This window comes from Acomys russatus, chromosome 11 (assembly GCF_903995435.1).
Source record: "Acomys russatus chromosome 11, mAcoRus1.1, whole genome shotgun sequence".
Lineage (NCBI taxonomy): Eukaryota > Metazoa > Chordata > Mammalia > Rodentia > Muridae > Acomys > Acomys russatus.
Window position 1 is genome coordinate 39,399,980 of NC_067147.1, and position 27,778 is coordinate 39,427,757.

General features: G+C 49.7%; 2 protein-coding genes across 3 annotated transcripts in view; one reads left to right on the forward strand and one right to left on the reverse strand.

The window, feature by feature from the left end:
- Nucleotides 1–243: 243 nt before the first annotated feature.
- Nucleotides 244–15,912, forward strand: Aifm2 (apoptosis inducing factor mitochondria associated 2). Of its 2 annotated transcripts, XM_051153122.1 has the most exons (9): nucleotides 247–462; nucleotides 795–910; nucleotides 2,068–2,187; nucleotides 2,640–2,732; nucleotides 7,384–7,492; nucleotides 9,571–9,723; nucleotides 10,497–10,697; nucleotides 12,287–12,462; nucleotides 15,218–15,366. In XM_051153122.1, exons 1-8 carry the CDS (start codon nucleotides 285–287, stop codon nucleotides 12,436–12,438), a joined length of 1,122 nt encoding a protein of 373 aa, XP_051009079.1. In that variant the 5' UTR covers nucleotides 247–284; the 3' UTR covers nucleotides 12,439–12,462; nucleotides 15,218–15,366. The 2 variants fall into 2 exon arrangements, with proteins under 2 accessions (XP_051009078.1, XP_051009079.1); XM_051153121.1 differs by lacking the exon at nucleotides 12,287–12,462 and having other exon boundaries at nucleotides 244–462; nucleotides 15,218–15,912.
- The window catches only part of LOC127195627 (core histone macro-H2A.2), a 44,328-nt gene continuing 32,030 nt past the window's right edge, over nucleotides 15,481–27,778 (reverse strand). Inside the window, exons 7-9 of the mRNA XM_051153123.1 lie at nucleotides 24,169–24,258; nucleotides 18,407–18,581; nucleotides 15,481–15,646 (exon numbers count right to left, since the gene is read on the reverse strand). Coding sequence (XP_051009080.1) covers nucleotides 15,481–15,646; nucleotides 18,407–18,581; nucleotides 24,169–24,258 — 431 coding nt within the window. The remainder of the gene's footprint in view (nucleotides 15,647–18,406; nucleotides 18,582–24,168; nucleotides 24,259–27,778) is intronic.

Consider the following 27,778-nt stretch of genomic DNA (forward strand, 5'->3'; position numbering starts at 1 on the left):
GGGGAGATGGCCCAGGGGCTTGCCATGTGAGTGTGATGACTGAATTTGGATACCAGTAAGATCCAACTCTAAAAGGGCAGAGAGCCAGGGGATCCTGTCCTGGCTAGTCTAGCCAAATCGGTTAGCTCTGGCTTCAACTGAGAGACCCTGTTTCAGCAAATAAGGTGGAGCTGAGGGCTGGAGAGAGACCCCTGATGTACGGTCTCTCGCCATGGACACCGTTGCTCTCTCATTCTCTTGAATCTGATGCAGTACCTTCTCCTCCAGAAGGTGCCAAGTTCAGGATGGGGTCCCAGGTCTCGGTGGATACAGGAGCTATGCACGTGGTGATCGTGGGCGGGGGCTTTGGAGGGATAGCGGCCGCCAGCCAGCTGCAGACACTGAATGTCCCCTTCATGCTGGTGGACATGAAGGACTCCTTCCACCACAATGTGGCAGCCCTCCGGGCCAGCGTGGAGAGTGGTGAGTTGCTCCTCTGCGAGCGAGGTCTTGTCATCGTTATGGGGCATGATGTCAGGGCTGGGGCCAATTCTCTCCATTTAGGGCAAGTTGCTCCGGACATTGGATTCAGTCCTGCAGCAGCCCAAGCCACTGGTCTTAAGCATCTTCCATGGTGCGGCCCCAGATTAAGAGCTTAGGTTCTTCTGAGGACCAGACGGGCATTTCAGGGCAGAGTGGACACCCGGCTATACCCATTGGCCCTGGCTGTGGCCAAGAGCACCCTTGTGGGTAATGTGGCTTGGGAAACCTTCAGCCCTGTTCTATCTCATGACAGCTTCTGTGTCCATTCCCAGGGTTCGCCAAAAAGACATTCATTTCTTACTCAGTGACCTTCAAGGATAACTTCCGCCAGGGCAAAGTGATTGGCATAGACTTGAAGAACCGGACAGTGTTGCTACAGGGTGGTGAGGTGTGTGTGTGTGGGTGTTCTGGGGTACAGTGTGTCCTCTCAAGGCCCAAGAGGAGCCATCTATGGGCTCCAAGCCCTGCTTGCTGCTTCACAGCACATTCTTCGAGTTGGTCACAGCAGACACAAGATGGTGGTAGCTGGGGTTGTTTGAGCCTTTCCTATATGCAGGACACTGTCCTAAGCTTTTACATATGTGCCATTCTCTCCCCTTTAGCATGATAGAGGGAAGGTTCTAAAATATCCGAGAGGGCTGGCCGAGGTGGTGCACGCCTTTAATCCCAGCACTCAGGAGGCAGAGGTAGGCGGATCTCTGTGAGTTCGAGGCCAGCCTGATCTACAAAGTGAGTCCGGGACGGCCAAGGCTACACAGTGAAACCCTGTCTCAAAAAAAAAAAAAAAATCCGAGAAGAAATGGAGGTGTGGCTCCATTGGTAGAGTTCTTGCCTAGCGTGCACAAAGCCCTTGGTTTGTCCCTCTGCACTGAGCAGGGAGCATGCCATGTAATTCCAATTACCTGGGAGCTGGAGGCAGGAGGTTAGAAGTTCAAGGTCATCCTTAACTACATAGCCCGGGCTACACAAGACCCTGGTCTCAAAAACAAAAAGTCCAGAAGATTCCAACTTGGGGGGTGTGAGTCCTGTTTATTGGCCTCCCCTGCCCAAGCAGCTTCCTGTTTCAGGCTCTCTGCTGTGGAGGGGGGGGGGGCTCTCTTCACCCCTGCCCCCCATGCTGTGCTGGTTTGTTTCCACCCCATGCTCTCCTGCTTTCTGAGGTGTTTCTTGGCTTCTGGTACCTTACGTGACCCCCATCAGTGTGGTACTTTCTCCTTCTCTACCTGGAATGCTCAAGAGCCTCTTCTCTGCAACGCTTCATGGCTGCTGATGTCCCGAGGCTGGAGGCAGAGGCCCAGCCCTTCCTCTCTGACTTACTCTCTTATTTTTTTTTCTTTTTCTTTCTTTCTTTCTTTCTTTTTTTTGTTTTGTTTTGTTTTTTCTCGAGACAGGGTCTCTCTGTGTAGCCTTGGCTGTCCTGGACTCACTTTGTAGACCAGGCTGGCCTCTAACTCACAGCGATCCACCAGCCTCTGCCTCCCAAGTGCTGGGATTAAAGGCGTGCGCCACTACGCCCAGCTTATTTCTTTTTCTTATGCTCTACAGGCCTTGCCCTTTTCACATCTAATTCTGGCCACGGGCAGCACTGGGCCCTTCCCTGGCAAGTTTACGGAGGTGTCCTGCCAGCAGGCAGCCATCCAGGCCTACGAGGACATGGTGAAGCAAGTATGCCAGAGCAACGGATGTGGGACAGGGTGGGCAGGCCAGAGCACAGTGGGCCACAGCCGGGGCTAGAGTAGGGAGGCTATCTGGGAGGACCTAACAGCTGGATAAACAGCCTTGGAGTAGCCAAGAGTTGCTACAGAGAGATTTTCCCCCAGAGGAGATCTCAGACCTGAGTCCCTGTGTGTGTTGTGCTGGGTATGTCTCTGGCTTGTCTCACTTGTCACCTCTTCATAAATGCATGCCCACTTGCTAGGTGTGGTAGATCACACCTGCCTCCATGTTCCCCCCCACCCCCCAGTTGCCCCAGTGATCTTATGAGGTGGGGAGGGGGTCCCATCTGGAGGTCAGAAATGGACAGAGCTCTGTCCTTTGGCAAGGGCCTCCCTCCCCGCTCCACAGGCCAGGCCGCTATACAGGCATGTGGGTATGTTTCCCGGTCCCTTCTTCTGCAGATTCAGCTCTCACAGTTCATCGTGGTGGTGGGAGGTGGCTCTGCAGGAGTGGAGATGGCAGCAGAGATCAAAACGGAGTACCCCGAGAAGGAGGTGAGGCGGGACCCCTCGGCTATGAACTCTCAGCAGGCAGGTTCTTTGCTTTCTGTCTTATTTTGGAAAAAAAAAAAAGCACATCTATCTCGATATATTTACTTAGTGTCTCTGTGTGTGTGCACGTGCACACATGCACACATGCCTTGGTGTGACCGTGGAAGACAGAGGATAACCTGCGGTGGTCAGTTCTCTCCTTCCTCCTTGTTGTACCCTGAGGATTGAACTCATGTGGTCATGCTTGGAGGCAAGCCCCATTACCCAAGCAGCCATTTTGCCACCCCAGCCACATCAGGACTTTGCTCAGGCCCTGGAAGGCTGGAGCATCACGTGCACAAGCAGAGTGTGTTTTCTTGTATAAAAACCAATTCCTCCTGCCATTTCCCCACACAGTGAGGAGAGCCTCTTACGTAGGCTCTTGGCTGTACAGAGCAGTGAATGTGGGGTGAGGAGGGTCAAGGAGATGCCTCATAAATCCAGCCTCCCACATCTCCTTTAGGGTAGGGCTTTTGGGATGAGACCTGCATGTTCTTTGATAGCCTTTTTTTTGCTGAGAAGTTTCTTGGTATGTGTGCTGGTCTGAAGAGAAACCCCCATAGACTGACTCATGTGTTTGAATGCTTGGCCCATAGGGAGTGGCCCTATTAGGAGGTGTGGCCTAGTTGTAGTAAGTGTGACCTTGGAGGAAGTGTGTCACTGTTGGGGTGGCCTTTGAGGTCCCCTGTGTCCAAGCTATGCTTAGGGTGGCACACAGTCCCCTTCTGCTGCCTGTGGATCAAGATGTAGAACTCTCAGCTCCTTCTCCAGCACCATGTCTGCCTGCACACTGCCATGCTTCCTGCCGTGATGATAATGCACTGAACCTCTGAACTGTGAGCCAGCCCCAGTAAAATGTTTTCCTTTATAAGAGTTGCCACAGTCATGGTGTCTCTTCACAGCAATAAACCCCTAACTAAGTAAGTATGTTTGATTGACAGCCCTTGCCCTGGGCAGCCACATGATGGTCTATGTTCCTGGCATTGGGAGAGCTGCCCACACTGGGGAAAGGCTGATTCTCAGTGCCTTCTACCCATGGGAGGGTGGCCACACCCTGCCCTGACTCTTTTTTTTTTTAATTAATTTATTTGTTGTATATGAGTACTTTATCTGCAGAAGAGGGCATCAGATCACATTACAGATGGTTGTAAGCCACCATGTGGTTGCTGGGAATTGAACCCAGGACCTCTGGAAGAGCAGGCAGTGCTCTTAACCACTGATCCATTTCTCTAGCCCCCCTGCCCTGACTCTTAATGCTGGAGAGATAGGAACCTGTCTGGCACCTTACAGAGAGATGGGTCTAAGCCCCTGGAGTAGTGAGGGTTGAATGACAGTTGTAGTGATGCGTTCTGTAGACCAGGGCTTCCTGGTACCTCATGTGGGTCAGCCTTGGCTCATGTGAATCAGTCCCTCGGAGCCATGCAGAGCCTGTGAACAGCGCTCTTCTCCCTAGGGAGAGATGGGTTAGCTTTCAAAAGGGAAATCAATTCGGGAAAATTTAATGATATGCTTGCTGTCTGACAAATGGTTGGGAATTATGGTGACGGGTGGATGTCGTTAAAGTGTTCATTTTGATTCATGAGTGTTGTGGAGGGAAGACCCATCCTCCTCTGCGTGTGCTCAGTGCTTTTGTGATGAGACGAGTGGGTCTCTTCCAACACTGAACGGCCTCACTAACACCAGTGGAGTGTCCCATGATGCAGTTCAACTCCAAAGCTGCCTGGAATTGGCGGCACATACACCATAGATCAAGCCCCACAAGGTTGCTCGCATCTCCGATGACAGGGGAACATTAGGTCCCGAGCTTACCAATCCTTCCGCCTGACCCAGCTTTAAATGGAAAGTTCCTCTCATTGGTTTTTTTTAATGGCCTGAGAGGCTTATGGACCCCAGACACAGCTTCTTACTGTCTCATTTAGGGCTTTATTGCTGCAAAGAGACACCATGACCACTATAATTTTTTAAAGATTTATTTTTTTTTAATTTTATGTGTATGGGTGTTTTGCCTACATGTATTATGTCTGTGCACTATGTGAACACAGTGCCTGTGGAAGCCAGAAGTGGGCCTAGGATCCCCTGGAATCCCCTGGCAGTTGTTAGCTGCCATGTGGGTCATGGGGAATTGAACCCAGGTCCTCTATACGAACAACAAATGCTCTTAACCACTGAGCCATCCTCTCCAGACCTGACTATAACAACTCTTATAAAGGAAAACATTTACGTGGGGCTAGCATACAGTTCAGAGGTTTAGTCCATTATCATCATGGCAGGAAGTGTGGTGGCATGTAGGAGAAGAAGCTGAGAGTTCTATGTCTGGATCCACAGACAGCAGGAAGAGACAGTGAGACATGCTAGGCCTGGCCTGAGCTTCTGATACCTCAGAGTCCATCCCAAGTAACACACTTTCTTTGACAATGCCACACCTACTCCAGTGAGGCCACACCTCCTAATAGTGCCACTCCCTGTAAGCCTATGGGGCCATTTTCATTCAAATTCCCACACTTACCATTGCTGACTTACCTACTACAAAGGATGTTTTAAAGGACACAGATGGGGCTGAAGTGATGTGTCAGTGGTTAAGAGCTCATACTGCTTTTGCAGGGGACCCAGGTTTGGTTCTCAACACCCACATCTGGGGCTCACACTGCCTGTACCTCCAGCTCCAGGGGATCTGACGCCCTCTTCTGGACTCAACAGGCACTGCACTCATGTGCACATACCCACATATAGACACACATACACATAACTAAAAATAAAGTAAACCCTTAAAGAGCATAAATGAAGAGCCAGATAAAGGGTCCCAAGCACCCTGGAGTTGGGGTGTGCCACCTGGCCATGCTCATGCATGTAGAGGCTCTCCGAGCTCTGCAGGGGATATTTGAAGGCCTCATTGTTGAGCCATGATGGACCATGGAACGCCATCTCTAGCTCCCCTCTGCTTCCTGAGGGATTGGGGCAGGGGCTGGAAGCTCAAATCATGGTTTGAGTCTGATGCCATTGTCTCATCAGACTGAATGATGTGCCTGTCACCCAGGAAATTCCAAGGCATTCAGCAGTTTGGCCACTCAGAGAATTACAAAGATCTCAGAAGCTCTGGGCTAGGAATTGGAGCCAAAAAGGCAAAACAAATGATGCTACCAGCACAAGAAGGGCTTGAGAGCTCTGCATCAGCAGTCAGGGATAGACTGGATTATTCTTGCCTCACCATGGGGGTAAAGACTGTCAGAACATTTCAGTACATTTCAGCTCACTCAGTGTAAGATCTGTACTGCATTCGTAGGCATGGAACAGCCATATAGCAGCTGCCCATTGTTGTGAGATTAGCATGTGTCTAGTTTTTTTCAAGACAGGGTCTCTCCGTGTAGTAGCCTTGGCTATCCTGGACTCATTTTGTAGACCAGGCTGGCCTCGAACTCACAGCAATCCACCTACCTCTGCCTCCCAAGTGCTGGGATTAAAGGCGTGCGCCACCACTGCCTGGCCTAGTTAGCCTAGTTACCTCCTTTATCATATTTTTATTTAGGGCCAAGCAGAGTGGCACCAACCTTTAATGCCAGTACTCGGGAGGTGCAGAGGGAAGATCTCTGGGTTCTGAGGACAGCCTGGTCTACAGAGCAAGTTCCAGGACAGCCAGGGCTACACAGAGCAGTGGTTCTCAGCCTTCCTAATGCTGCAACCCGTTAATAAAGTGCCTCATGTTGTGGTGACCCCCAACCATAAAATCATTTTTGTTGCTACTTCGTAACTGTAATTTTGCTGCTGTTATGAATTGTAATGTAAACATCTGATATTTCTGATAAACTTAGGTGACCCCTGTGAAAGGGTTCTTCATCTCTCCAAAAAAGTGATCCCCGGGTGAGAACTAGTGACATAGAAAGATCTTGTCTCAAAAAATAAAATAAGGGGCTGGAGAGATGGCTCAGAGGATAAGAGCACTGGCTACTCTTCCATAGGTCCTGAGTTCAATTCCCAGCAATCACCTGGTGGCTCACAATCATCTATAATGTGATCTGATGCCCTTTTCTGCTATGCTGGTGTACATGCAGGCAGAATACAGTATACATAATAAATAAATAAATCTTTAAAAAAAACAAAATAAAATAATTTTGAAAGTTTTCGTTTTATTTTGTTTTTAGTTGGTGGCAGTGGCCCATGCCTTTAATCCCAGCACTTGGGAGGCAGAGGCAGGCAGATCACTGAGTTTGAGGCCAGCCTTGTGTACAGAGTGAGGTCCAGGCAGCCAGGGCTACAAAGAGAAATCCTGTCTCAGAAAACTAAAAATACATAAACAAACAAACAGATAGCTATATAAATAGAACTGGTGGTCAGGCTGGAAGGCCAGCAGCTTACATAGTGATGGTACAACTGTATATTCTGAAAGAATCATCCATTTGCCTTAGGTGAGGTGTGGGCTTGTGCAATGGCACGTGGATGGTCCTCTGGCTTAGGGGCACCAAGTACTGAGTACTGAGCGATGCACTGGGTCCCTGAACACTGCAGGGTTCATCTCTGATGCTCAGTTTCCTCGATATTACATGGACAATAGGGGAGGAGACCCTGGGCTTCCCTCCCAGGCCCTGTTTGTTTGTTTGTTTGTTTGTTTGTTTTGTACCAGGTCACTCTCATCCACTCCAGAGTACCCCTGGCTGACAAGGAGCTCCTACCCTGTGTGCGGCAGGAAGTGAAGGAGATCCTTCTCCGGAAGGGTGTGCAGCTACTGCTAAGTACGTGTGACATCACTCCTCCTGGTGTGTGTATGTGTGTGTGTGTGTGTGTGTGTGTGTGTGTGTGTGTGTGTGTGTGTGTTTGTGTGTGCGTGCCTGTGTCTGTGTGTTTGTGTGTGTGTGCCTGTGTCTGTGTGTTTGTGTGTGTGTTTGCGTGTGTGTCCCCATCCCCACACCTATGGGTATACTGTCCAGAGTCCCAGCCATGGCTGCCAACAGTCCACACAGGCTCTCTCTTTCCCACTGTATCTGGAAAGCATCAGAAGTCTCGAACATCAGAGCTGCTGTGTCCATCTGGAGCTGGAAGTCACGGGTGGGGGTGAGCATGGATGGACAGTGCCTGGCTGTAGCTAAGGACAAGGACAGACAGATGCAGTTTACCATGCTTCTAAAGGATCTGCGCCATGTTTTGATTTTTTTATGTCTATGTGGAAGAGGTATGCAATTTGAGTCATCAAGTGGGGCTTTCTTTTTTTTTTCTTTTTTGGAACAGGGTTTCACTGTGTAGCCCTGGCTGTCCTAGAACTCACTCTGTAGACCAGGCTGGTTTTGAGCTTAGAGATCTGCCTGCTTCTGCTTCCTAAGTGCTGGGATTAAAGGTGTCCACCACCACTGCTTTCTGAGTTTGGCTTTTTGTCCAGAGCAGGAAGGGAGGGAGGGAGAGAGAGAGAGAGAGAGAGAGAGAGAGAGAGAGAGAGAGAGAGCGAGAAAGCATCCCTGTATTTGGAGTGGGATGACATCTGGAGGTCACCTCCAAGTTCTGTGCAGAAGGTTATGAGGCAGTTGCTAGGGTAGCCCATCTCTGTTGTCACAGCCTCTGGTGGTAACTGGTCATGGAGGTCTGGCAGCACTTTGCTTTCAGACTGGTTTCCTCCCTTCCTCTGCCTTTTGCCATCTATCCACCCACCCACCCACTTACCCACCCACCCACCCATTCTTTAGAAACAGTTTTATGTATGTGGATGTTTTGCCTGTGTAGATGTCTGTGTATTATGTGTGTGCCCAGTGCCAGGGGAGAGTATCAGATCCCCTTGAACTGGAGTTACAGAGGGTTTGTAGCTTTTTGTTTGTTTGTTTGTTTTTTGAGAGAGAGAGATTCTCTGTGTGTAGCCTTGGCTGTCCTGGACTCACTTTGAAGGCTGGCCTCGAATTCACAGAGATCCACCTGCCTGTGCCTCCCAAGCGCCAGGATTAAAGGCGTGCGCCACCACCACCTGGCCTGGTTTGTAGCTTTTATTTGGATGCTAGGAATCAAATCCGGGTTCTCTGAAAGAATGCCAGTGTTCTTTTTTTTTTAAATAAACCTTTATTTATTGTTATATATATAGTGCTCTGCCTGCACGAACACCTGCAGGCCAGAAGAGAGAACCAGATCTCATTATAGATGGTTGTGAGCCACTTGGTGGGTGCTGGGAATTGAAGTCAGGACCTCTGGAAGAACAGCCAGTGCTCTTAACCTCTGAGCCATCTCTTCAGCTGCTGCTGTCTCCTACTCTTCTTAAAATTTGGAGAGAGGAGAGAGGAGGGAGGGAGGGAGAGAGAGAGAGAGAGAGAAGAAAGAGAGAGAGAGAGAGAGAGAGAGAGAGAGAGAGAGAGAGAGAGAGAGAGAGAGAGAGAATATCTCATGTAGATGACTAGGCTGGCCTTAAACTGTGTAGCCAAGAAGGACTTGAACTTCCTCCCGCCCTCATTTTCAGAGCACTGGCATACACTCCATGAGGTGCTAGGTACAGAACACGAGGTTCTCTGCATGTTCTGCACGCACCCTACAGGACTAAGTTCTTCTTTGCTTTCTGGGAGGCCTTCTGCTCACATAGGATGGTCAAGCTGTCATTCAAAAGGAAGGGAGGGGCCTCCTGAAAAGTAGTGGTTCCTTGGTCTCAGGAAGCTTAGCTTTGCTTCCCTCCTGCGGCTTCCTGGAGCTTCTCTCCAGACGGTTCCCTCGGGGACAGATGTCCACATTCAGCTGCTTGGGGACGGGCCACGGGAGTGGACTGAGGGAGAGTCGTGAGGGGAGTAACTGCTCTCCTCGCGTGTGCCTGGCTTCTGCCAGCTCCCTGTCACGGAACCCTCCACAGGTGAGCGGGTGAGCAACCTGGGGGAACTGCCTCTCAACGAATACCGGGAGTACATCAAGGTGGAGACGGACAAGGGCACGGAGGTGGCCACCAACCTGGTGATCGTATGTAACGGGATCAAGATCAACAGCTCTGCCTACCGCAGCGCATTTGGTGAGTGCGTGGGTGGACAAGCACATCTAAGCATCTACATCTGAGCATGAGACTCGGTGGCCAAGCTCCATGGTTGCTTTGCATCCCTGCGTGGGGTACCTGTAGTTCACTGCTGAGCACCTTCCCTGACCAGTCTCTGTCAGGTCCTTCAGGAAGTCAGTTTTCAATCTAGAAGGAAGCCGGTCCACAGGGGTAGCAGGCAGAGAACCCAGGATTTAACATCTCATTATTCTAATGTGCTTTCAAAGAGACGTCCTTTTAAGTTCCTTATGGGCAACTTTATCGTCTAGGCAAGGCCTAAATCTATGTTAAAATTCTGATGTATGTTCCAAAGGTGGTTAAAGACTGCGAGGCTAAGGGACTTGCAGAAAACTCTGAGTGTTTTGTATGAGGAGGCTTTCCAGTGCTCTGCCTCTGTTCTTTTGTTTTGTTTTGTTTTGTTTTTGTTTTTCAAGACAGAGTTTGTGTAGCCTTGGCTGTCCTGGACTCACTTTGTAGACCAGGCTGGCCTAGAACTCACAGTGCTTCACCTGCCTCTGCCTCCCAAGTGCTGGGATTAAAGGCGTGCGCCACCACGCCTGGCTTGTCTCTGTTCTTGTGGGTCAGGTTTGCCTTGTCAGGAAGGGTCGTCTTAGGTGGGGACGCCGGCCACAGGATGACAGCAGGTGGGGCCGTCATTTCTTAGCACACATCACGGAAGTGACTGGCCCCACACCCTGGGCTCATCCTTCTGTTCCGGAGGCTACTTAACGCGCTGTCATCTCCCCTGGCAGAGAGTAGACTGGCCAGCGGTGGTGCTCTGAAAGTGAACGAGTTCCTCCAGGTGGAAGGTTACAGCAATATCTATGCCATTGGTGACTGTGCCGACATCAAGGAGCCCAAGATGGCCTATCACGCTGGCCTGCACGCTAACATTGTCGTGGCCAACATTGTCAACTCCATGAAGCAGAGGCCCCTCAAAGCCTACAAGCCAGGTAAGGAATGCTTGTTACAGTCGTTGAAGCTTGGGATTGGGGGACGCCGAAGACTTTGGGGCCTGTAAGATGAATGACCCTCAGGTCTCAGCACACAAAATCTCTTTAAAACCAAACATATCTGGAGCTGTAGGTCAGTGGTAGAATTCTTGCCTGGCATACTGAGACCCCAGGTTTCATTGCTAACAAAGGAGGCCGGGGCGCTGGCTCAGTCACTAAAGTTCTTACAAGGAGGGCCCTAGTTTGATGTCTAGAACACAAGTTTAAAAACCCTGGGAGGCCAGGTGGTGGTGGTGGTGCACACTTTTAATCCCAGGACTCAGGAGGCAGAGGCAGGTGGATCTGTAGTGGATATAAACCTCTTTTTGGTTTGATCCCAAGTGTGGGATGGGGAACAGACTTGTGAGAGACCAGGTGCTGTTTATCCACTGGAAGACAAACCACCTCGTGCGGGGGCTTGGGTGTTGCCAGCTGAAACACATCTTAGTACGGACTCTGAGAGAAGATTATATATATGAGGCCAAAACAGGAGGCTGGGCTTTTTGGGTCTTGGGATTGTTTGGCTGTTCATCACTCCACGTTGAGACGCTCTTAGAGAGACCGCTCTAGAGAACGGTTCGGGGCTCCAGGTTCCGGCTGCTGTTCCAGGTTCCAGCAGCAACTTTGGTGGAATTGCTGGTCTGCTGAAATCCTGTCGACTATGCCAGGGGAATCACTCCCAGGAACTAGGTCCAAAAAGGTCTACTCCTCCTGTTCCCATTAACCTCTTTTCTCTCCTACCTAGGGTAGGTGGGTTGGAAAGGAGGGATAAGCATTAAAGAACCTCAAATAAAGTAGGTTTGGAAAAGGTCGAAGCCTACATGAATCTCAAAGTTCAAGGCCAGCCTGGTATATGGAGTGAGTTCCAGAACAGCCAAGGCTACACAGAGAAACTCTGTCTTCAGTACCCAAAACAAAGGGCTGGAGAGATGGCTTAAAGGGTAATAGCACTGGCTGCTCTTCCAGAGGTCCTGAGTTCAATTCCCAGCAACCACATGGTGGCTCATAACTATCTATGGTGAGAACTGGTGCTCTCTTCTGGCAGGCAGGCACACATACAGGCAGAACACTATATACATGGTAAATAAATAAGTTAAACAAACAAACAAACCAACCCCCCCCCCAAAAAAAAACAACCCACCCCTCTGCAAAACCAAAACAAAGTAAAACTAACCTGAGCCTTGTGGTCAGTATAGTCTTTAAAAAATGTGAATGTCACATGTAAAATGACAGCTCAGGTTGCCCTCTGGGCTTGACATATACCCCCCACAACACACACCAGACACCTGATCTTTCTTTCTTTCTTTCTTTCTTTCTTTCTTTCTTTCTTTCTTTCTTTTTTTTCTGAGACAAGGTTTCTCTGTATAGCCTTGACTGTCCTGGACTCGCTTTGTAGACCAGGTTGGCCTCGAACTCACAGTGATCCACCTGCCTCTTCCTCTCAAGTGCTGGGATTAAAGGCGACTGTTACCACCGCCTGGCTTGAGCTGCTTTCTTAAAGCGGGCTGCACCCCTCAATCCTCATCTTGCTTTGTGCGTTTGCCTCCCAGGTGCACTGACATTCCTCCTGTCCATGGGCAGAAACGATGGCGTGGGCCAGATCAGTGGTTTCTATGTAGGCCGCCTCATGGTGCGGCTGGCCAAGAGCAGGGATCTTTTGATCTCCACAAGCTGGAAGACCATGAGGCAGTCTCCACCGTGACAGGGAGGCTGCGTGGGAGTGGAGGTACTGCGGTGGACTGCTTGACGGGGGGGGGGGGGGGGGCCCTCTGACGGGTGCCAAGGGCAGGCTTCTTTGTCTGGATCATGGCGTCAGTCATGTGCTGGCTAGAAAGTCAACTTGTGTAACATGGGAAATGAGAGACGGAGAATAAAGGGGGTGGGGTATTAAAAAAGGAAAAAAAAAAAAGCCTAGATTTGTTTGGGGTTTGGGTTTGGAAGGTCTGCCTGCAGCTGTACGAGGTAAAGCGTCTTGGGTGGATGGCAGCAGAGGCAGCTTCCGGACTGTAGGCTCCTGTGTGTGTGTGCATGTGAATTCGCTCGGCTTTGGGGGTGACGTTCAGAGCTCTTGTTGGGCAGAGCTGGGCTCCTCTAGCTGGCACCTTGTCTGTGGTATAGTAAATAGAACCCATGGCATGAGAGCAAGGAAGGAGTGCTGGGGTGGGGAGATGGCCTGCGCCTTGAGCCTCTCCTCATGTGGGGTGTGGAAAGCTTGCATATCCCACAGTAAGTCGGTTATTAATAGGAGCCTCATTTTATTCTCCCTAACTTATGTTGTTGTTTTGTTTTTTGTTTTTTTGTTTTTTTGTTTTTTTTGAGACAGGGATTCTCTGTGTAGCCTTGGCTGTCCTGCACTGCTTTGTAGACCAGGCTGTCCTCGAACTCACAATGATCCACCTGCCTCTGCCTCCCAAGTGCTGGGATTAAAGGCGTGCGCCCCCCCCCCCCCCTCAGCTTCTAATTTATGTTTTTTAATCTGCTCTCTTTCTCTCCCTTCTTTCTTCTACCCCACCAACACACACACATGCACATACACACACATACGCACGCACAGGCACACATGCACTCACACATGCGCGTGCACACACTCAGTCTCTTTTCTACCCACTTCATCCTAGACAGTGTGTCTATCTGCATTATTCAGATTGGCCTGAACTCAATGCTTCTGCCTCAGCTTTTCTAGTACCTCGGGACCTCTTTAACCTTCGTGAACCTTTCTCTCTATATTCAGCTGACTGCTGGTCATAGGTACATTTACTTAGTGTTAGACAAAACTCCTCTCAAACTGGCCCAGCTGATGCTGGACTCTCTCCTGGGGACGGGGGGATCTGTTAAAGTCTCAGTGACCAACGGAGGCACGATTCTGTCAAACTCAACTGGGACCCCATGAGATTATTGGGTTTCCTTACATAGTACCTGTGAGGGGTGTGAGCGCTTCTCCCACAACAAGCCAAACTGGAAAGCTTTAACCAACAGGGATGAGGGCTTCAGACATAGGAGGTAGCAAGATGGAGCACCTCTCTCCAAGTCCTCCCTGGCCTGGATGCCCTAGCCCCGCCTTCAGGCCACATGCAGTGCAGTTAAGGCAGAGTTGTGTACAACAGGTGGTAGGGAGCTGCTGGATACGCAGGCTCGGGCCTCCTGCCCCTCCCCACCACCCCATGAGCCAATAAAAGGTCAACAAGGCCAGCTGGGACAATCTTTTCAAAAGGGGGGTACAGATGAAATCCCCAGGTCGAAGGTTGCTTGGCTCTCAGGACAGCTGCTCAAATGCCATCCTAGCATGGTGAGGTTCACACGTCTGAAGCCTGGCTGGCCACTGCTGCAGGAATCCCAGGATAGGGACCAGTGACTGAGGGAGGGTCGTCAGAGACCAGAGGAGTACCTGTGAGGTGTCCAATAGGCTGCTGCTGGGGGCCATGGGGGACATGGGTTGGAGCCATGCTGCTGATTTGCTGGCTAGCTCCTGTCACTTGGGCCCTCCTCATTGGCCGTCATGCCTTGCCATAGGTTGCTAAGGTATATGAACAGACCATTCCCTGTTCAGCAGGGAAGAGCTACCTGTGCACAGCCTAAGTTCAACATCTGTGGCAGAAGAGGCTATGAGTCCACCCCAGTAGGTTCAGGCATGAGTCTCCCCACCCTCTTTCTGCTTGCTTTTGGCCTCAGCCTCTGCTTATGGGTGGCAGAGTCATTGAGATACCAGCCTCTCCCTGGTGCTTCTGGTCCATTCCCGTTTGGGCTGTGGCTAAGGTGTGTTCCACTTAGTTGCTCAGGCTGGAGTTGAGACGTGAGTCTCTCTCCCAAAGGCTGATGACCCACTGGCAGATCCATCCCCGGCTCTGCTGTTGTGGACGGGAGGCGGCAGGCTCACCCACTCTGGGGGCAGAATCACCCACGCGTAGAGAGAGCCGGCCGTGTCTGACCGTGAGCCTTAGAGATCACTGTGGGACTCATTAATGACAGGCCTTGTGCTACTTTTTTACAACACTCTGGAGGAATCTACCTGTGGGGGACACAGTTTTCCAAGAAGAAGAAATATGCAATAAAGGGATAATGTTATAAGAAAGACACTGGATCTTTTATTTTTTTTTTCCTTTCATTTTTTTCTTTTTCTTTAAAAAAACAAAACTGAACAAACAAAAACCCCGAAGCAAAAACCCTTTTAGGTGTAATTACAAATATTTTAGGAGTCAGGGAGGGGACCCTATAACAGAAAAGCACCCCAAGACATCTTTCCCATCTTCTCTCCACTGAGGGAGACAGCCATTGTACCCAGGTTTGGCTGTCACACCCTCTTCACTTGGAAAAAGGAGGAACCAAAGACTCAAGAACTTTGAGAAGGTGTGTGTGTGTGTGTGTGTGTGTGTGTGTGTGTGTGTATGTGTGTATGTGTGTGTGTGTGTGTGTAAAAGTCAATGCTATAAATCTAAACGAGGTCTATTTTTATGTCTGTCTGTTTTTTTTTTTTTTAAAAAAAGCTCTAAAACAACAGGAAGAAAACACATGGAAAGAAACCCTTGGTGGAGACCTGGTTAATTATGGAAGAGGCCCTCTGTTAAGAGAGTATAAAATGCACTGGGCCTCCTCCCCAGGCAGGCAGGCCTCGTGCCCACTGCCTTGGATGCCCTCTCAGCCACCCTCTGCTCCCCTGCCATGTCACCCTTCCTCAATCCTTTTAAAAAATAAAACCCCTGCTCTTGTGACGTGACACTGATCCTCCTCCTCCGTCCCTGCTGGAGAGCTACTTGGTGTCCAGTTTGGCCATCTCCTGCACGTAGATGCCGATGCTCTCGCTGTCGAAGAGCAGGAAGTACACGTTCTTCAGCGAGGACGCGCTCGAGTCGTCAAAGTGGGCCGAGATGGCCTTGAGGGTCACCTGGGCGGCCGTCTGTTTGGGAAAGCAGTTTCTGTGCCCAAGCAAAAAGAAGAGAGCCCATGTCATTTTGGCCCCTGTACCCATGTGTGTAGTTCTTTCTTAGTTTGGGGAGAGGAACATTGGTTTCTCTTTGGTTTTGTTCTGATAGCATCTCACTAGGTAGCTATTGGCTAGCCCGGGACTCACCGTGTAGACCAAGCTGGCCAGAAACTCAGAGCTCTGCCTGCCTCTGCCTTCCAGAGTACAGGGGTTAGAAACATACTCTGCTCTCAGTTTCTTTCTTTCTTTTTTTAAAAATATTTATTATTATGTATATAAGTATGCTGTATTCATATACACCAGAAGAGGGCATCTGATCATAGTACAGATGGTTGTGAGCCACCATGTGGGTGCTGGGAATTGAACTCAGGACCTCAGGAAGGGCAGCCAGTGCTCTTAACCACTGAGCCATCTCTCCAGCCCTCTCAGTTTCTTTCTATTCTGGCCCTGGACCCTTGTTTGTACAGTGTGGGGCTCACCATGCACAGGCCCAGTCACAAGCCCCCTTCTCTGCAATGGTCAAGGGGAAGATACAAATAGGTTGAAATGTCCCCCACTGAACCAGATGTGGTAATTTCAGCCAAGGTCACAGACGCTGGTGTGTAAAGGATGTCCCAAATTCGAATCTCTGTCAGCAGACTCAAAAAACTTGACTTTAAATTCTATCAATTCCACATTTATATGACCATTGTCTTCAAAACACAAACATAGATTTTTTTTTGGTTTTGTTTGTTTGAGTTCCTTCAAAATCAGTTTACATGCTAACTAGATTATCCACCAAGGGCTTTTCAGAATTGCTGGGACTGGAACTCAATTACTTAGTGGTGGCCTGGCACGGTGTTTCTCAGCCTGTGGGTGTCAACCCCTTTGGGGGTCCAACGATCCTTCCACAGGGTTACATATCGGATGGCCTGCGTACAAGATACTTACATCACGATTCATAACAGTAGCAAAGTTACAGTTATGAAGTAGCAATGAAATAATGTTATGGTTGCGGGGGGGGGGGGGCAGTCACCACGACATAAGGAATTGTGTTAAAGGGTCGCAGCACTAGGAAGGCTGAGGACCAGTGAGTCTTAATCGTCCATTCACTCACACGAACTTGCCACTGTGATCTCAGCAGCTACTCTGGCCCAGGCTGGGCTGGAAAAAGTTTGCTGAGGGCTCTGATCAGCTTCCAGGGACACAGCCATCATGGCCATTTAGGGTCGGGGTCGGCTACCAAGACACCTGGGGTAGGTCCAAGAGTCCAGGATATGCCTGTTTCCTGCATTGTCTTGAGTATCTTTGTGTGGAATATACCACCCGTGGTCCGACCATGGAGAATATATCCCATAGTATTCATTAGTTCACCCTCGGATTGCCTGTGCCTCTGAGTCCAGTCTCTTTCCACCGAGCTGCAGTGAGAGCCCTCCTCGATTGCTCGAGGTGCAGTGATCAAGGCCCCAGCCTCCTCCCCTGCTGACCCCCTGAGCATTCCCTGGAATCTCAAAGCAGGTCTGGGATGAGGTCTAGGGGCCCCAATTTATAACTGGGGGCTGCTGCTGCTACTGCTGGTTCACAGACCACACTTTGATTAGCAATACCTGTGAGCCTGGGTTTTTCTGATCATGTGTTCTAGGTGAGAACCAAGGGTAAGGATGTAGGGTTTGAACATAGCAGGTTTTCAGAAACAAGGGGTGTGGCACGCGATTGCTCAGTTGGGAACATGCTTGCCACACCAGCATTTGTTCTCAGAACACGTATAAAAAGCTGGGCATGGTGATAATGATTGTAACCCCAGTGCTGGGAAGTAGAGATGGGATTGCTGAGACTGCATGGCCGCTTGGCCTAACAATCTGTTAGTCAAAACCAATGTGAGACTCTCTCAAAAATACAAGGTAGTAAACCCAGCATGGCAGCACACACCTTTAATTCCAGCACTGGAGAGGCAGAGGCAGTCAGACTTCCCTGAGTTTAAGACTAACCTAATTTACATAATGAGTCTCCGGCTAGCCAAGGCCGTTCTCACAAACAAGGTGGCTAGCCAAGAGTCATCTGAGGGGAGATGCCACAATTGAGGAATTTCCCAGATTAGATTGGCCTGTGGCCATGCCCAGGAGAGACTGTCTTGATGGAAGGGCCTAGCCCACTGTGGGCAATACCATCCCTTAGGCAGATGATCTTGGGTTGTATTAAAAACAGTAAGTATGAGGCAGGGAGTGAGCCAGCAAGCAGCATTTGTCCAAGGTCTCTTTGTCATGTTCCTGCCTTTAGTGTCTGCCTGACTTCCTTCAATGATGGACTGTGACCTGGAAGTATAAACCAACTAAACACTTTGCTCTCCTAAGTTACTTTAGGACAGAATGTTATATCGCAGCAATAGGAGAGCATTACCCGAGGAAAGACACTGGCCCGCACACGCGTGTGTATGTACACATGTGACACACACGTGCACTCACGAACATATACAGAACTAAAATGCCACCTGGCCTCACCCATGGTGTCTACCTTTCTGTCCGGGCATTGATGTTAACGCGGCAGGAAAGCTAGCCTGGCCATGAAGACCTGCTATCCCAGGCCGGGGCCCATCTGTTTGGAAGGTGGGAAATCTGGTTTCTCCTTTGTTGCCTACCTAACCTTCTGGCTGTGCTGGCAGACCCTGGCTGTGTCTCCTAGAATGGGCCAGTAGAATGCAGGCATGCATGTTGGTGAGCAGCTGGTTCCCAAGAGAAAGGCCGGACGCATCATCAACTCAGAAACTGTGTCCTACCTGCCACTGGGGAAAGGCGGGAAGGCGACGGACTTAAGCTTCTTGTCCTCAGCTGCGGACAGGCAGTTTTTGATGGTCTCTTCCAGCTGCTCTTCACACTTGTCAGAGCCCCACTGGGGGATGTGACAGTGGATGACAAACTTGGCTGCGAGTCCACTGGATTGGCTGACGGCAGCTGGGGCACAGAAGAAAGAAGTGCAGTTCAGGTTATTTCCTTTTTAAAAAAAAGACTTATTTATTGATTACTTATACAATATCCTGCCTGCATGTATGCCAGCAGGCCAGAAGAGGGCACCAGATCTCATTACAGATGGTTGTGAGCCACCATGTGGTTGCTGGGAATTGAACTGAGGCCCTCTGGAAGAGCAGTCAGTGCTCCCAACCACTGAGCCATCTCTCCAACCCTCAGATTATTTCCTAAAGCTGGGTGCTCAGGCTGGGCCTCCCAGGTAACCCCGTGAGATGCTCCCAGGTGGCTAGGACACATCCTTGCCGCTGTGCAGAGGGTCTGGTAGAAAGCAGAGCTCTAGCGTTAATGTGACTGACAGCTTATCATTTTTGGTGACCTGCCAACAGGCCCTGGGTCAGGAAGATACTCAAAATGGATCTGGTACCGTAGAAGGTTGAATAATGGCCATCCCCAAATATCTGCATCCTTGTGGTCTTAATTGTTCCCTGCCATGGCCACGGGTGCATTTTGACTGTGATTAAGGAGACTGGAGATGGAGTGTCAGGGTTGCCACAGTGGTTAGGTTTAATTAATTGTTGACTTGCCATAATGCTGGAATTGAAGGTGTGTGCCACAGTGCCTGGCTTTTGTTTGCTTCTTGAGACAGAGTTTTTTTCTATACGCAGATAGCCTTGGCTATCTTAGAATTTGCTTTGTAAACCAAGGTGGCTTCAAACCTGAAGCTCTGCCTGTCTCTGCCCCCTAAGTGCTGGATTAAAAGCTTGTGCCACCATCACCATCTGGCAAGGTTTAATTTAAAAAATTATGTTTTAGGGCTGGAGAGATGGCTCAGAGGTTAAGAGCACTGACTGCTCTTCCAGAAGTCCTGAGCTCAATTCCCAGCAACCACATGGTGGCTCACAACCATCTATATAGGGATCTGATGCCCTCTTCTGGCCTGCAGGTGTACACGCAGGCAGAGCACTAGATACAGATGTATTTATTTTATGTATATGAGTGTTTAAAAAAATCTCTTAAAAATTATTTTTATAGTATGACTATTTTGCCTGCATGCATGTCTTTGTATTATATACCATGCAATGCCCAAGGAGAACAGAACAGGGCAGATACCCTGGGACTGGAGTTAAATATGTCTGTGAGGCACCATGTGAATGCTGGGAACTGACTCTGACTCTCTCTCTCTCTCTCTCTCTCTCTCTCTCTCTCTCTCTCTCTCTCTCTCTCTCTCCTCTTTCTTCTTCAAGACTGGGTTTCTTTGTGCAGGCCTGGCTGTCCTGGAACTCATTCTGTAGACCAGGCTGGCCTTGAACTCACAGAGATCCACCTGCCTCTGCCTCCTGAGTGCTGGGATTAAAGGTGTGTGCCACCACCACCCAGATTCATTCATTCTTTCTTTCATTCATTCTTTCTTCTTTCTCTTTCTTAGAACTTGATTTCCCTAAACATGGTCCCTGTCAATGACAGGTCTGGTAAGAACATGGCTACTGAGGAGTTTGATGGAAGTCCCTGTGGCCATCAGTCATCAGAGGTGGCTCTTCTGTTGCCATGCTTGGTTATATCATCCTTCACTCCACAGCTCCCTTGGCCTTCACCATGAAATTGGGCAGCCTGGTTAAGACATGCACTGTGTGAACCTCGGATCCTCATTTGGCTATTAATCTCTTCATTCACTGATGTCCACAGCACAGTGCCCATGGCAGAGGTTCAGCAAGGACCGGTCTGGCTTGGAAAACATGCATATAAACACACGGGCTCCCAGCAGGGTCTGGCAAGGACAGCTGTGTAAGGGCCTGGACTGTAATTGGTCCTTTTACCAATTCTAAGAGGTTGATATTTTTTTCACATGTTTCAGTATCTTTGAAAAGGCATCTTGGGGGGCTGGAGAGGGCTCAGTGGTTAAGAGCAATGGGTGTTTTCCCAGAGGACCGGCATTCAGTTCTCAGCAGCCACTTGATAATTCACCACTGTCTACAAGCCCAGTTCCAGGGGACCTGATGCCCCCTTCTGGCTTTGTAGGCACTAGATATGAAGGTGGTACACTTGTACATATGTAGGCAAAATAGCCATGTACATAAAATTAAAAATAATAAAAAAGGAAAGGCATACATCTCATAGTTGCTTTTCTCCAGCAGGAGACTGTAGTGGCCTGCAACTCTCATCCACTAGCTTGGCATTTTCCCTCATCCCACCTGTGGTGGTTTGAATGAGAACGTCCCCCATCGGCTCGTATGTTTGAATGCGTGGGCTCCAGGTGGTGGAACTTTTCGGGAAGGGCTGGGAGGTGTGGCCTTGGAGGAGGTGTGTCACTGGGGGCGGGCTTTGAGGCTTCAGAAGCGCATGCTATTCCTAGGTTAGCTTTCTCTCTGCCTCCTGTGTGTGGATCAAGATATAAGCTCTCAGCTACTGCTCTTGTACCGTGCCTGCCTGCCTGCTGCCATGTTCCCCACCATGATGGTCACAGACTCACCCTCTTGAAATGGTAGGCCCCCAATAAGCTCCCTCTTCTATAAGAAGCCTTGATTGTGGTGTTTTCTCACCACAATAGGAAAGTAACTTAGGTACCATCCAACTAATGCCAAGGCCAAGAGTAGAGCTTGCTGCCCTTCTGTAAGGCAAGGGCAGTTACCTACTGTGTGTGTGTGTGTGTGTGTGTGTGTGTGTGTGTGTGTGCATGCATACACATGTGTGCTCACATGCTTGCACTAATGCACATAGGCTATAGTACACATATATCAGAAGACAGCACAGGGGAGTCAGTTCTTCCACTGAGAGGATCCCAGGGGCTGAATTCAGATTTTTAACTCCATAGTGAGAACCTTCACTGGCTGGGCCATCTCACTGGCTCTCAATCTGCCATTTCATTACAGATAGTCCACCTCTCCTCTCCAGTGGCTTTATGGATTCCTCTTGACTTATGAACCCCTGACCAGTCGCTGTGATGGGACAGGTTCAGAATTTATCTTCATTTGTTTTGCCCAAAAATTTCAACCTGAACAAGTACTTAGTTCTGGAAAGTTCCCTGCTAAGAATGCTTTAACCAACACTTCAGCATTTGCTCACAACATCCAAATTCTGCTAAGAAACACGTCACATTCTGCTTCTTGTCCTGTGTCCAGGTTGCTTTTCTCTCACTTTTCCAGGCACTAGCTGGGAGCCTCCTCCAGACCCCTAGGCCAGGTAAACTTTTCAACAGCTAACTCAGAACGCTGCCTGAGTCATGGTGACAGAGGAAGGCTGTGACACAATGCTGACAGAAGCAATTTAAGGGACAAAGGACTTATTTTGGCTCTTGGTTGGAAGGGTCTGCAGTGGGAACCATTTAGCTTTCTGGGATTCCCAGCCAATGACTGTGAGGCAGTTGGTTAAATAGTATCAGAAGGAAGAATGTAAAGAATCCATTAGTCTATGCCCCCAGCCAGGCCTCGGCCCCAAAGCTTCCACAACCTTCCCAGATAGTGCTGCCAGCCGGGAGCCAAGCCGGGAGCCAAGTATTCAGACACATGGGCCTTTGGGAGGTACATTTCACACCTAATAAACATGGGCAGTGTGGTCACAGGCCTAGGTTAGGGCTCTCTGCTGTCTCTGTTCCAGAAGCACAGATTTTGCACCAAGTATAGCCCTGGGTGGAGGGTTAGTCTGTGCACTACATGTGTGCAGTGCCCACAGAGGCCAGAAGGGGGCATCAGAGCTCTTAGAACTGGAGTTACAGACTGAGTTTCTGGGAGGGTGCTGGGAATTGAAACCTGATCCTCTGGAAGAGGAGCCAGTGCTCTTTTTGTTTGTTTGTTTGTTTTAAATATTTTTATTTTAATTTCAACTTATGTGCATTGGTGTGAGAGTGTCAGATCTTGGCGTTACAGACAGTTGTGAGCTGCCATGTGGGTGCTGAGAATTGAACCCGGATCCTTAACCACTGAACCATCTCTCCAGCCCCTTGTTTTTTTTTTTTTTTTTAAAGATTTATTTATTTATGTTATGTATATGAGTGCTCTATTTGCAGGTGTGCCTGCAGGCCAGAAGAGGGCATCAGATCATATTACAGATGGTCATGAACCACCATGTGGTTCTTAGCTGGTAAGCCAGCTCTTCAGTCCTGGCAATGGGAGTTTTATTCTGGCCTTTCCCCCACGCCCCCATCCAGTGGTGGGAATCGAACACATGGCCTCACACATGTTAGGCAAGTGCTGTACTACTGTGCTGCAACCTAGTTCCTCATGGGAATTATCACAAGCGCCTTCATCCACTGAGCCATCTTGCCAGCTCATGCTCCATGCTCCTCTACCTCACTTCAAGCCACAGAACAATGAAGCCATCCAGTGAGACTGAACCCAAAGGAAATCTTTCCCTATTAAACTGATTTTTCTCAGGTATTTTGTCACAGTGATAGGGTGCTGACACAAATATTATTCAGTCACAAAAAGGAAAGAGAATCATATATCCTACAACTTGTATGAAAACTAAAAAATACTATGTCAAGAACGAGACACCAGCCGCAGAGGGCCAGTCCATGCATTTATATGAAATGTCAAAGCAGGGCGTGGTGGCACATGCCTTTAATCCCAGCACTCGGGAGGCAGAGGCAGGCAGATGGCTGTGAGTTCAAGGCCAGCCTGGTCTACAGAGCAAGTCTAGGACAACCAAGGCTAACACAGAGAAACCCCGTCTCAAAAAAAGAAAAACAAAAAACAAAAAGGAAATGTCTAGTATAAGTAAATCCTTAGGGACAGGGAGTAGACTAGTGGTTGCCAGGCCCTGAACTTTTGGTCAGAGGTATAAAGAAAGTTCTGGACGTAGATAGTGGCTATGGTTGCACAACACTGTACAAGTGTTTTATAGCACTGAATCACATATTTTGAAAGGCTTATGGGGTAAATTTTACGTTCTGTGTATCTTAACGCACACATGAAAAAAAAATAAACAAAGCCCCCCCAAGATCACTTTAGCGCTCACCTCGGCTGCTTGTGACCACAAGCAACCCAAGTGTCCCCAGAGCTTATGAAATGACCTACACCTGCCGCTCAAATAATCAGAGCGATGCTAAGCAGCTCCCTTTCTCTCTTCTTCCTCCCTTTCATGTGTGCGTGCACGTGTGTGTGTATGTGTGCGTGTGTGAGTGTGTGGAGGCAAAGTGAAGTCTTGGTGTTATCCTCAGGAACACTGTCCACCTCCTTTGAGATGGACTCTCACTGGCCTAGACTGTCAGCCATTGAGCTCCAGGGAGCCTCCTGTCTCCACCTCCCCACCACTGTAGTCGCAAGCCCATGACATTAAATGGGCCTGGCTTTTTAAAAATGTGGGTTCTGAGGATGGCATATCCCGTTGTTTTTGTTTTTTGGTTTTTCGAGACAGGGTTTCTCTGTGTAGCCTTGGTTATCCTGGACTTACTTTGTAGACCAGGCTGGCCTCAAACTCACAAGGATCCGCCTGCCTCTGCCTCTGGAGTGCTGGAATTACAGGTGTGTGCCACCATACCCGGCAGCATATACAGTGACCATGTATGGATGTGGGGGAGGCTGAGGGAAGAGAGGATGGGGTTGAGGCAGGCTGAGATGCAGCCCAGTTTCACACTTACCTTCAGCAACTTCCAAAGGGCCTTGGGATTTGCGAAGCTCTTTTACTGTTTCCAAAAACTCTTTACCCCCGGCCTTTTCCAAGGCTTTACCTGCAAAGGAGAACATGGGGGCTGCGGTGAGCGGCCTTTCAATAGTCATATTGTTGGACACCTTAGGTCAGGAAAACCTCAGAAACTGCGAACAACATGTCCCACTTGCTACCCACTGGTTTGCCAGTGGTCACTGGTGGCATGGACGACACTGTAGAGTCTGGGTCTCTGTGCAGCGGACTAAAGGATGACAAGCCTTGCTAAAGGATTCCCACTCCCCAACCCCCACTCCCACTGCCTCTTTCTTCCTCTCTCTTATTGCTAAGATCTCTCACATGATAAACAAGATTCCGCACCCAGTGTTTTTTTTTTTTTTCCCTCCAGAGACAGGGTTCTCTGTGTAGCCTTGGCTGTCCTAGACTCACTTTGTAGACCAGGCTGGCCTCAAATTGATAGCGATCCGCCACCACACCCAGCTCCGCACCCAGTCTCATGCGATGGGTGGGACCCTGTGCTATGTGTAAGACATATGAGGGGACCCCATCTCCCTTGGGAGCACAGGGAAGGTGTCATGTGTTGCTAAAGCACTGTTAAAATCACGATCAGTGTTAATAAATTCTTCTAAAAAGCATTTACACAATTCACCTATCTTGTATGTGCATGGGTGTTTTGCCTGTGCGTATGTCTGTGTTCCCCATGCATGCATGGTGCCCGTAAAAGGCTTCTCTCAAGTGCTCTTTTCTTGCCTACTTTTCACAATGCAGATAGAGGTGATGGCATGCAAACGGCAGCAGTGAAGGGGGAGTGGTGGCAGCAGCTGCTGAGCAGTTGGCAGGCTGGGCTACAACGATGGCTAGGCGCTGACTGACAGCTGGCCTGTTTAAAGGCAAGAATCCAGGGGCAACCCAGGGGTCCTAGACACCTCAGGTGCAGGAGCTGGAGTCCCGACCATCTGCAAGTACTGAGGTATCTTGATGCTTAAGCCCACCCAGAAGCTACAAGGCCACCAGCTGCCAAAGGCTAAAGAATTCTGACTTCCTAGGTATAGGGAAGAGCGGAAACACAGGGCTAAGAATGCCAATACCCAAGGCCTGTGTGAGAGCTTTTAACACCAGGCGGGGCTGCTCCCACCTGCCTGCTGCAGCTGCTTGCCACTGTGTAAAGAGTCTACAGGAATCGGAAATAACCTTGCATTTGGACTTGGGTCCCATCCTGGGGACATCTCATTACGTATATGCAAATATCCCCCAGCCCTCCCAGATCTGAATCACTTCTGGTCCCAGGCCCTTATGGTTATTATCTATTTATCATTATGATTACTCGTTTCTGAGGTCTCCTTGGGTGACACGGCTACCCTCCACACTCAGGCAAGCACTCATGTGTCTTTGGACAGCCAGAACACATCCGTAAATTTATGACTGGGGTTGGGGATGCTATGTCTCCATGAGGGAGTTTAGGTCTCAAGAGATACAACCCAGCAGTGGTAGTTGTGAGCTTTGTCACACATTTCTGAGTCTCATTTCTGGCTCCCAGAAGCCTGGGGACAGCTGGAGACTGAAGCTGGCACCCACATCTAAACTGTTGTTGTACTCTGCCTTTGGGGTCAGGGGTTAGGGATCAGGGGTCAGGTGAAGTTGTGTGGGAGGCCAGGTGAGCCCCCTCTTCCCAAAGACTCAAGAAGGAAGCAGCTTATGAGCGCTAATGAGGCTGAGAGTGAAGGGGGTGGATGAGGCTGTGGCTCAGTCTGTAAGGGGGCTTGCCTGGAATGCAGGAAGTTTTGGGTTCGATCCCCTGGATGGAGCAGACAAGGAATGGTGGCTCACATCTGTGCTGGAACTACACCAATTCCCAACTGCTGAGGAGTGCACGAAGCCGCAGGCAGTTTACCCCTCCCAAAGGGAGATAGAATGACGGTAGTGCACACCTTTAACCCCAGCACTTGGGAGGCAGAAGCAGGCGGGTCTCTGTGAGCCTGAGGCCAGCCTTATGTACAGATCAAGTTCCAGGGACAGCCAGGGCTACACAGAGAAACCCTGTCTTGAAAAACAAAACCAAACAAAAAATCAGGGCCTTGGCTGGATAGGATGTCTGGCATGTCTCCTGATGCTGCAGCAACCCTGAAGGCCTGTCTGTGAGGGGATGGACCTGAGCTGGTTTACCACATCAAGTCCCATCCTGTGCTATCTGGTCCGCAGAGGGCCTCTGAGTACAGCTGTACCCTCACTTTCGATGAGGAAACCAAGGTTCAAGGAGGTTAGGGAGCACGCCCAAAGCCACACAGCCAGGCAGCCGTCTGTAAATGCCTGGAGAGAGACCAGGCCGAATCAGAAGCTGTTTCTCTTAGCAATCCGCCTGTGTTTTCAGCCCATCTTGCGCCTCCACTGACCACCAAGAGGTCAGCGGTGGGATCCACCACTGAAACCTAAACTTGATTTTTCACCTCCGTAACAGTGCATGTCACCCTACCTTACTGTAAAGCAGACAAGCGTCTCTTTTTTGATGTTTTCGATATAAAAATGCTGAACTAGGAAGATGTCTGAAACAGGAACTTGCTTTATTTGCAAGCTAGGGGATTCCAACCAAGCAGAACAGACCTGGAGATTACGCCACTAGGGGGAGCCCTTCCACAGTTGGGGAGACCCTTCCCCCTAGCCTCAGGACGGCAATGCCAGGGTCTGTCACAAGGCAAGAAACCAGACTGCTTTTTGCAGTTCTGTTATGGCCCAGTGCCACCCCACCTACTTTGCAGGACAGCAAGTGGCCTCTGTGCCAGACCCACAGTGAGCCCAACAGTCTGGGGCCACCACATAGCTGAGCTGCTAGCAATGGCTTCAAACCACTCACCCCAGGGCCAGCCCTGAACTCTAGGGCCAAGGCCTTTTCTCCACTCCACTTACCCTTTCAAGGGAGGGTTGAAAACAGTTTTGTCTTGTGAAAATGGGCAACGTGGCAACAAATGGGCCAGATAGGGGCCATTAGGTTGCTGTTCCTGCTCATGCCTGTGACGGTGGGTCAGGCCCATGCCTCCTCAGCTCCTTGACCTCCTTGGCTATGACTCTGCTGTTAAGGCCGAAGGCTGGCATTTCTGGGTAGCCTCTGAGCTCAGTACAAGATGATGGACTCCCTTTCTCAGCTGGGTTCCGTCACTTACTGCTCTGGGGAACCCCACAGCAGGGCTGTGTTTTTACATGCAAATGAAGTAGCCCTGGAACCCCGAGCCCCAGTGCATCAAACACAGTCACTCTCCGAAGCTCCTCCCACAGCCCAAGGTTTATAATGTCCCTAATCACGAAATAAACGCTCTCTCACTCCATTCCTCCGCCATGACCAACTGAGACTTGTCATTTATTCTGGGCTCTCCTCCTCTGTGAACATTTGCCACTGAATTTCTTCAGTCACCACTGGAGCCTACCCAACTGCGGAGGAGAGCTCAGTGCTGACCACCTGAGAAGCACCCACCAGACCTGCATCTCACCAGTTCTCCCTACACACCCTTTATCTTTTCTGTGGGGCAGGGATTGAGATAGGGTCTCCGTGTGCAGCTCAGAACCCTCCTGTCTGCCTCTGAGTGCCGAAGCTA